Consider the following 9,997-nt stretch of genomic DNA (forward strand, 5'->3'; position numbering starts at 1 on the left):
AACCTACAAAGACACATTCTCCAGCGTGGTGGGGGCCAGAGCAGACACATTCTCCAGCGTGGTGGGGGCCAGAGCAGACACATTCTCCAGCGTGGTGGGGGCCAGAGCAGACACATTCTCCAGCGTGGTGGGGGCCAGAGCAGACACATTCTCCAGCGTGGTGGGGGCCAGAGCAGACACATTCTCCAGCGTGGTGGGGGCCAGAGCAGACACATTCTCCAGAGTGGTGGGGGCCAGAGCAGACACATTCTCCAGCGTGGTGGGGGCCAGAGCAGACACATTCTCCAGCGTGGTGGGGGCCAGAGCAGACACATTCTCCAGAGTGGTGGGGGCCAGAGCACATGTTTCCTCCCCCTCTTTTCAAAGCATTTCCAGCGGCTCCTTTTTCTCTTTGCGTCAGTGAGAGACAGACAGGACAGGACAGACAGACAGGACAGGACAGACAGACAGACAGGACAGGACAGGACAGACAGACAGGACAGGACAGGACAGGACAGACAGACAGGACAGGACAGACAGACAGGACAGGACATGGGTGGAGACTCACAGGGAGGGACAGACAGGACAGGACAGAGACTCACAGGGAGGGACAGACAGGACAGGACAGAGACTCACAGGGAGCTGTTTCTCCAGACAGTTGTAGAAGTTCTTGGTCTGGTTGGGCTTGAGCTTCTTGAGGGGGATGCGCGTCTCTCCGATGAACTCATTATGGCGGAACTTGTCCTCGTCACAAACCGAAATCCTGTCCGAAACGGTTCAAAAACACAGAGGAGAGAAAAGGCGTGCATGAGAGGGGAGGAATACAAGAACATGCGTTCACTCATAGATCAATCAACAGATACATAACTGCCACAAGAGAAACATGAGGTGGACAGAGGAAAGGAAAGAAGAGGAGAAATATGGTGGTATTGGTCACTGAAAAAGCATGTTGGACTTACTGTTATTAGCAGATGGAAATTAACACACAACCAAATGAATGGAATCTAACACACAACACCACAGAACACCTGAATTAGCAGCATTATAGATATTGGTTAGCATCAAGTGTGTGTGCGACTATAAAACGGCAGCTTTTCCGTCCATTTCCGCTCACTCTTTTCCGCTAAATGTTTGGTAAAATGGTCGAGTTTTGTCGTCCTGCTTCTCCGCCTGAGCCCCTGCGAACCGTGCGATACGAATCTCAAAAGCTCAGTGACCGAAGAAGGAGCAAAAGTCAGATAAATATCGGGCCAGCCTTTGCTCGTTGGACGGGGTTTATAGTTTACTAGACCGGTAAGTCGTTATCTTTCTTGGAATCTGCATAGCCAGACCTAACGTCATCTCCACACTACAGCATCTAACGTAACGTATTACATGGCACTCTGAAATACTTGATTGTGATTACTGATTAGTTTAACGTTATGTTCCTCTCGGAGTGAAGATCGTATCACAGTATGACTGAAACAGTGCATTCTCTGGCATTTTGGCGACCAATACGTTGTGTTGTTGCAGTTCTTATCTTTAGACACTAGATGGGGGAAATAATCCACATACTACATATTATACCTTTAAAGTAAAAGTAAATGTTTTGAACACTCTACCAATTTCGTTGTGTTCTGTCTATTTCCATTTGATTTGTTCAGTGTGAAATTAGTTTATTTTCTGTGTGTAATTGACAAGAGATGCTGGATAAACATGGGCTTTTGTAATAATTCCATTCCCCCCGTGGAGGGCAATCTAATCTAGACTAGATCTGATCCTGAGCAGCAGCACATTGGAAATCCATAGTGAACCAATTTATCCTGTGGACAGCTGATCAGCTGATAGAAATATTAAAAGTAGAAACAGTGCTGAGAGCAGCGACCATGGATGCCTCCCGGGGCCCAGTGCATTCCTCTGACCAGGGGCTCTGCTTGCTCCAGCACAGCGCGCAATCGTTGCTCCAGCACGCTGTGCGCATGCGTGCTGGAGCAAGTGAGGAAGCTATTTCGTGTCTAAAGATCATATTACAGAGGCATGTGAAAAACCACAACAGGCCTATGCTCTATGTAAGCACAACTAGCGATTCATAAAGACAGATTGATGAAAACAACCGTTTCGCGGCAGAAAATAGATTTTTAGAAACTGCATTCTCAGTGCCCCGTCCGCCGCCATTACATGGATATACTGGCTCGCGCTGGATTTTACATTTCTTCTACAGGCCTCCGAACTACACCAAAGTGATCTCGGTGAGTCAAACGTCTTTTAATATGTCGTAAATAAGGTCCAGGTTGTGAAAAACGAGCATTGTCCTTTAATGACCGTGTTTACAGTAATTGATGATGAAAATGTGTGCAGTTCTGAGTAAGTCCAAATTAACTCAAACAGCATTAGGATGCCATATCCTTTCATTGAATGAAACATGGCTTTGACAGTAATAAAGGGTTATTTCTCTAGATCCTCAGTAGGCCTGTCTATACAGCCATGGATTATATTGCCAAATAATTAATATACGTCAACCTGCTTGCAGGCGCCTCTCATTTGTCTTGCAGTGACCAGTTGATAGATGATCAGCAACCTACTCCCTCGACTTCATTAAGAAAAAGAGCTTTAAAAAAAGCAGGTGTTACTGCGTCGCTCATCAGTATAGCTTCCAGCCTCACTGGCCCAGACTGGGCTCAATCTCAGACCCACCAACACACAACAGCACCTCATAAACACCACGCCTCCGAAAAGCTAGGGTGGACAGAAGCCTAATTAATACTGAGGAATGAGTTGAACCAATTCATCTTGGCTCCACAGGGTTGAGTAACATCTACATCCATCAACATGGAATATTAGTTTATCCGGATCAGAGAACCAATCAACGCATGATGGTAAAACTAATAAACTAGTCATGCTGTTAGCTAACAATCACATCTTTATCCCCTCCTCCCTCCCTCCCTCTCTCCCTCTCTCTCTCTCTCTCTCTCTCTCTCTCTCTCTCTCCCTCTCTCTCTCTCTCTCTCCCCCTCTCTCTCACTCTGTCTCTCTCAATATCCCATTCCTGCTTTAAATGACATCCCACTTGGATAGGATTCATTGTTGTTAGCAGAACAGATTGGTATTAATTGAATGCATGTTTGTGTTCAGGAACAACAGCTTTTTTAGATAGTCATTGAAACAACAATGGCTGGGTTTCCCCAACGAGTTAAGAAGCACTTAACTGACTTAAGAAGCACTTAACTCCAAATTACTTCTTAACTCCCATGCAAAGGGCTGATTAAGAAGGGTTCCTTAAGAAGGTTCTTTATCGGGAAACCCGGCCAAGATGTTTTTCTCCAATAACTGATGTCTAATGAGCCAGAGCACACCTGCTACTGGAGAAGCTGGATGTACCCTAACCCTAACCCTAACCCTCACCTAACCTAACCTAACCTAACCTAACCCTAACCCTAACCTAACCTAACCTAACCTAACCTAACCCTAACCCTAACCCTAACCCTAACCCTAACCTAACCTAACCTAACCTAACCTAACCCTAACCCTAACCTAACCTAACCTAACCTAACCTAACCTAACCTAACCTAACCCTAACCTAACCCTAACCCTAACCCTAACCCTAACCCTAACCCTAACCCTAACCTAACCCTAACCTAACCCTAACCCTAACCTAACCCTAACCTGTGGAATCCTCCAATTACTTTTATAAATAAATAAATCAGGTATCACATCACTTAGCGCCAATTTGTGGTGTTGTACGGCACGTCTGAGACAAAAATAACATCAATCAGATACTAGATGCATTCATAGCTCAGCCAACACGCTGGGATAGAGACACACAACCCTCGTCTTACCAGCCAAGAACTGGCCTTGAGTTTCTGATAAACACCAACATCCCAGAGAACCCATGCACACTGTCCCTCTTACTACGCCTGCCTTGTGCAACTTACAATCAATATGGGAGGGAAAAAAGGTGTGGTATCACCACAACAACAACAACAACAACAACAACAACAACAACAACATTCCCAGAGGTTGAAATAACCAGTGAAACATGCTGAGCTGCAGAGGGGGGAGGAACCCTCACAACAAACAAACAGGCTGTTTCATAGCAGCTCACAAACAAGATGGCCGCGGCAGTGGGAGGGAGGCTCAGAGAGAAAAGGAGGAGACAGGAAGAAGGCTAGAGGGACACAGAGAGAGGGATGGACAGAGGGACACAGAGAGAGGGATGGACAGAGGGACACAGAGAGAGGGATGGACAGAGGGACCAGGAGAGAGGGACCAGGAGAGAGGGATGGACAGAGGGACCAGGAGAGAGGGATGGAGGGGGGGACCAGGAGAGAGGGATGGACAGAGGGACCAGGAGAGAGGGATGGACAGAGGGACACAGAGAGAGGGATGGACAGAGGAACACAGAGAGAGGGATGGACAGAGGGACCAGGAGAGAGGGATGGAGGGGGGGAGAGGTGTGGAGGACGAGGAGGAGGGGGAGAGATGAGGAAGAATAAAGCATCAGTGCGAGAGAGGCACGGACAGAAATAGAGGGAGGGAGAGAGAGAGGAGGTGTAGAGAGAGGGTGGCACACGCACACACACACACACACACACACACACACACACGCACACACACACACACACACGCACACACACACACACACACACACACACACACACACACACACACACACACACACACCCTGCAAGTCTAATCCAGCTGTCACCCCCCCTCCGCCAGTGACAGGATAAGCACGGGACCCTGGCTCCTCTGTTCCCCAGCCTCCCCAGCCTCCCCAGCCTCCCCAGCCTCCCCAGCCTCCCCGGGCCCCGCTGCCCCTGCTCATCCATCACCATTACGGCCGGCAGAAGCAGCGGTGGACGGCGCCCGGGGAACGAGAGGGCGCCTCCCCCCCCCGCCGGGCGCACGCCCTCCCCCCGCCCATCCATGCCGGAGCTGCTGTGATCCCCTCCACCCTACACTTCCATCCACCCCTCCATCTATAGAATATGCCATCATTTATCTGCAGAAAAAACAAACCCTACATGTACAGTATAAGTCATAACATGCCACCATATCTAACCATATGTATCTCTCTTGATGTGACAGAGCTCAAGCGATCAGAGGCAACACTATGGGGGGGGGGGGGGGGGCGTGATCCTACCCCTCATTCTCCAGAGGAAAGCAAAAAAAAAAAAAGGTGAGCTGTAAAAGTTCTTCCCTGAGACGATCAAGAAAGCTAATGGAACATGTTTGATTCTGAGACATGGATGTGTTCCATAGTGATGTCACTCCCAAGTAGAGACATATTGGTTTTTCTCACTATTCATTATAAAGCCCCATTCAACAGCTCCATCAGCTATAGGTTTGACTCCTGTCTATGTACAGGTTTGACTCCTGTCTATGTACAGGTTTGACTCCCGTCTATGTACAGGTTTGACTCCTGTCTATGTACAGGTTTGACTCCTGTCTATGTACAGGTTTGACTCCTGTCTATGTACAGGTTTGACTCCTGTCTATGTACAGGTTTGACTCCTGTCTATGTACAGGTTTGACTCCTGTCTATGTACAGGTTTGACTCCTGTTTGTGTATAGGTTTGTTGTTATTTGTTGTGTGTGTGTGTGTGTGTGTGTGCAAGTGTGCGCGTGTGTGTGCGTGTGTGTGTGAGCGTGTGTGTGTGTGTGTGTGTGCATGTGTGTGTGTGTGTGTGTGTGTGTGTGTGTGTGCATGTGTGTGTGTGTGTGTGTGTGTGTGTGTGTGTGTGTGTGTGTGTGTATGTGTGTGTGTGTGTGTGTGTGTGCATCTGTGCGTGTGTGTGTGTGAGTGTGCGTGTGTGTGTGTGTGTGTGTGTGTGTGTGTGTGCATCTGTGCGTGTGTATGTGTGTGTGTGTGTGTGTGTGTGCATCTGTGCGTGTGTATGTGTGTGTGTGAGTGTGTGTGTGTGTGTGTGTGTGCATCTGTGCGTGTGTGTGTGTGAGTGTGCATCTGTGCGTGTGTGTGTGTGTGTGTGTGTGTGTGTGTGTATGGGATGGTCTGCTTGCACCACAGGGTTTTGAGATAAACTAAATTAAATGCAGAGAACAAAATACTGCCTCTATCAGCAGCTCCTGGCCTCTTCAGTGAGCCCAGAATAAAATGGCAAAAAGAAAACATTTGTCCTCTTCTCATGGTGCAACCATGAAGTAAACAGCTCAGGGGCGTGTTTCACAGAGCCATCGTAGCGCTACATTCACCGTAAGATACGTCGTAAACTCTCCCTCTAACGTAAACATCAGCTAAAGGCTCATTTATGCTCGACATTAAGAACGCAGACGGATCCGGACGGAGCTGAATACAGAAACAGGCTCTGAGGCCTACCTCCTCAGGATGACCGTTCACCCCTTATATTGTGCCTAATTCATAGATAGTAGTGATAGTGATAGTGATAGTGATAGTGGTAGTGATAGTGATAGTGATAGTGATAGTGATAGTGATAGTGATAGTGAAAGTGCATCCTATCATGTAGAAAATGTCGACAGATCCATGTTTAAGCATAATATAATGGATAATAGGTCATTTCCTACTGGAACGTCTATCATAATGCCCTCTATTGTGTTTAATTCATGGCTAGCGCATCCTGTCAGGTAGGACATGTCGAAATGCCTATCAATCAATCAATCAATCAATCAAAGCTTTATTTGTATAGATATTTCAACATTTACCTGACAGGATGCTCTACCCATAAATTAAGCACAATAAAATGGGTCGGAGGACATTCTGATATTTCCTACACAAATCTGATCGGCTACAGGATGTACTGGGTTGTAAGTTGGCCCGTGCTACACCCCACCACCCAGGTTCAGAATGTTCTGGGTTCTAAGTTGGCCCGTGCTTCACCCCACCACCCAGGTTCAGAATGTTCTGGGTTCTAAGTTGGCCCGTGCTTCACCCCACCACCCAGGTTCAGAATGTTCTGGGTTCTGAGTTGGCCCGTGCTACACCCCACCACCCAGGTTCAGAATGTACTGGGTTCTAAGTTGGCCCGTGCTTCACCCCACCACCCAGGTTCAGGATGTACTGGGTTCTAAGTTGGCCCGTGCTACACCCCACCACGGAGTTAGTGACACCGGGCAGGTAGTATTTGAATCAGAATCAGAATCAGGACATACATAGGATTTATTTTGCAACATTGTGAAGCCAACAACAACACAACAATGGACCAGTGCTAAAACAGGACAGGACAGGACAGGACAGGACAGGACAGGACAGGACAAGACAGGACAGGACAGGACAGGACAGGACAGGACAGGACAAGACAGGACAGGACAGGACAGGACAGGACAGGACAGGACAGGACAGGACAGGACAGGACAGGACAAGACAGGACAGGACAGGACAGGACAGGACAGGACAGGACAGGACAGGACAGGACAGGACAGGACAGGACAGGGTGCAGGACAGGACAGGACAGGACAGGACAGGACAGGACAGGACAGGACAGGACAGGACAGGACAGGACAGGACAGGACAGTGCAAAATGCAAACATAGTGCAAAACTAGAAGCGCATTTGGTCTTCAAGAGAGACGTTGGGTAATCCTAGTCCAAAAGAGGAATGGAGGTGAGAGTCCGGCTCCAAAATGTACTGGGTTCTGCGTGGCCCATGCTACACCCTTCCACCCAGGTTCAGGAACATGGTTCTGCGTGGCCCATGCTACACCCTTCCACCCAGGTTCAGGATGTACTGGGTTCTACGTGGCCCATGCTACACCCTTCCACCCAGGTTCAGGAACATGGTTCTACGTGGCCCATGCTACACCCTTCCACCCAGGTTCAGGAACATGGTTCTACGTGGCCCATGCTACACCCTTCCACCCAGGTTCAGGAACATGGTTCTACGTGGCCCATGCTACACCCTTCCACCCAGGTTCAGGAACATGGTTCTACGTGGCCCACGCTACACCCTTCCACCCAGGTTCAGGAACATGGTTCTACGTGGCCCACGCTACACCCTTCCACCCAGGTTCAGGAACATGGTTCTACGTGGCCCACGCTACACCCTTCCACCCAGGTTCAGAAACATGGTTCTACGTGGCCCACGCTACACCCTTCCACCCAGGTTCAGGATGTACTGGGTTCTACGTGGCCCACGCTACACCCTTCCACCCAGGTTCAGAAACATGGTTCTACGTGGCCCACGCTACACCCTTCCACCCAGGTTCAGGATGTACTGGGTTCTACGTGGCCCATGCTACACCCTTCCACCCAGGTTCAGGAACATGGTTCTACGTGGCCCATGCTACACCCTTCCACCCAGGTTCAGGAACATGGTTCTACGTGGCCCACGCTACACCCTTCCACCCAGGTTCAGGAACATGGTTCTACGTGGCCCACGCTACACCCTTCCACCCAGGTTCAGGAACATCGCTCAGGTCGTTTTTGCGTAATCCTGCTAACAAACCAAGAAACGGACAAACTAACACACCAAAACACACAGCAATGAACACATGACCTCTGTCCAGCTGTCGCCGGGGCGGAGGTCAAAGTTCACCCTAGAATGGGATCCAACATTCTGCTGACCACGCTGGGGACTGAGCATGCTCAGTCTGGTGTAGAAGAGTTTGATGACTGCAGAGGAGAAATCTTTTAATTCAGTCTATAAATGGTACATACAGACATATCCCTCCAGTAGGTTGATTAGTTACTAAGGGTTACTAGTAACACATGATTTTTGATATTTTCACGTACTGTACACACACACACACACACACACACACACACCACAAATGTCTAGAGGGTGAAAGTTGAGTCTTCACATCTTGTAAAGACCCCTCAATTAAACCCTATTATATATACATGATGAGTACAGCAGGAGGTTGAGTAGAGTAGCTTTGCACTCCAGTAAATTGAGAGCCCCATCTACAGTGCTGGCAGAGTATGCTTTGATGGGGGGGAATTGCAATATATTCTGCACATATATTCTGCACTAGCCTTTATTGCTTGTAGACGTCCCAGAGTTGACTGGAAACAAAGAAGCAACAGCTCCTTCTGACTTGAAAGAGAAGCCCATACATTCACTAGATTAAATCTCTATTTAAACGAACACTGGACAAAAGATATATCTTGCAGGGTTTCCTATCGGCGTCCATGGTAACCATGGTGACTGTTCACACCGGTAGAGTCCATGGTAACCATGGTGACTGTTCACACCGGTAGCGCCCATGGTAACCATGGTAACTGTTCACACCGGTAGAGTCCATGGTAACCATGGTGACTGTTCACACCGGTAGCGAAGCGAAGCTGCAGCGGACAGTTTACGCTCCAGGTCTATTTTTGCGCGAGTGAACGCAAGCAAATTTGCAAACGTCGGACAGGGGAAAAGGGCTTTTTTTCCCAAATAAAACCTTTTTCTACAAGGCGTTGGCTGTCCAGTTTGTATATAATGTAGACACAAACATATATTTATCATTTCTCAAGTAGGTAGCAAGTAAGAATAGGCTTTCAAACTGTGATTTCCACGTCTATCTTTTTTCTGTCAAGTAAAGATTTGATTTCAGTAGGCTACATCTGTAATTGTGTACTAGCCTACGTTTTAGTTGTTCAATCAATCAATCAATCAATCAAAGCTTTATTTGTATAGCGCATTTCATACCCAGAGGCAACACAATGCGCTAGTTGTGTAGGATCCACACTTGCTTTGACAATGTAGCCTGTAAGCTTTCGATGCCAATAAAGCACCTTTGAATTTAAATGAGAGAGAGAGAGAGGAGCTTGGGGGGGGGCGGGGTTGGGGTGACAGAGAGAGGGGGGTGGGCCGGGTTAAGTTGACCAAACACATGAAAGTGAGACAGAGAGAGACGAACCCGAACTACACAATTTTTGAAGATGATCGACGACATCAAGTTAATCCTGGAAGTGGAGAAATACAGGGAGGTATAATCCCAGCACATGCTCTACAAAGACACCAACAACATGAAGCTTTGGGATGTCACTGCGAAGGCCTTTGGAGAGACAGGTATATTCTATTTCTATCCACAGTCAACAAGTCGCAACACAAGTTCAGTTCAGAATCTCTGACAAAC

At 48.1% G+C, this 9,997-nt stretch overlaps 1 protein-coding gene across 1 annotated transcript in view; it reads right to left on the reverse strand.

The window, feature by feature from the left end:
* The window catches only part of doc2b (double C2-like domains, beta), a gene marked incomplete at its 3' end in the record, with an annotated part of 224,570 nt that overhangs the window by 20,941 nt on the left and 193,632 nt on the right, over window positions 1-9,997 (reverse strand). The window contains exon 15 of the mRNA XM_084437399.1: window positions 616-742. Within this exon, the coding sequence (XP_084293525.1) occupies window positions 616-742 (127 nt within the window). The remainder of the gene's footprint in view (window positions 1-615; window positions 743-9,997) is intronic.

This window comes from Borostomias antarcticus, assembly GCF_949987555.1.
Source record: "Borostomias antarcticus genome assembly, chromosome: 1".
Classification (NCBI taxonomy): domain Eukaryota; kingdom Metazoa; phylum Chordata; class Actinopteri; order Stomiiformes; family Stomiidae; genus Borostomias; species Borostomias antarcticus.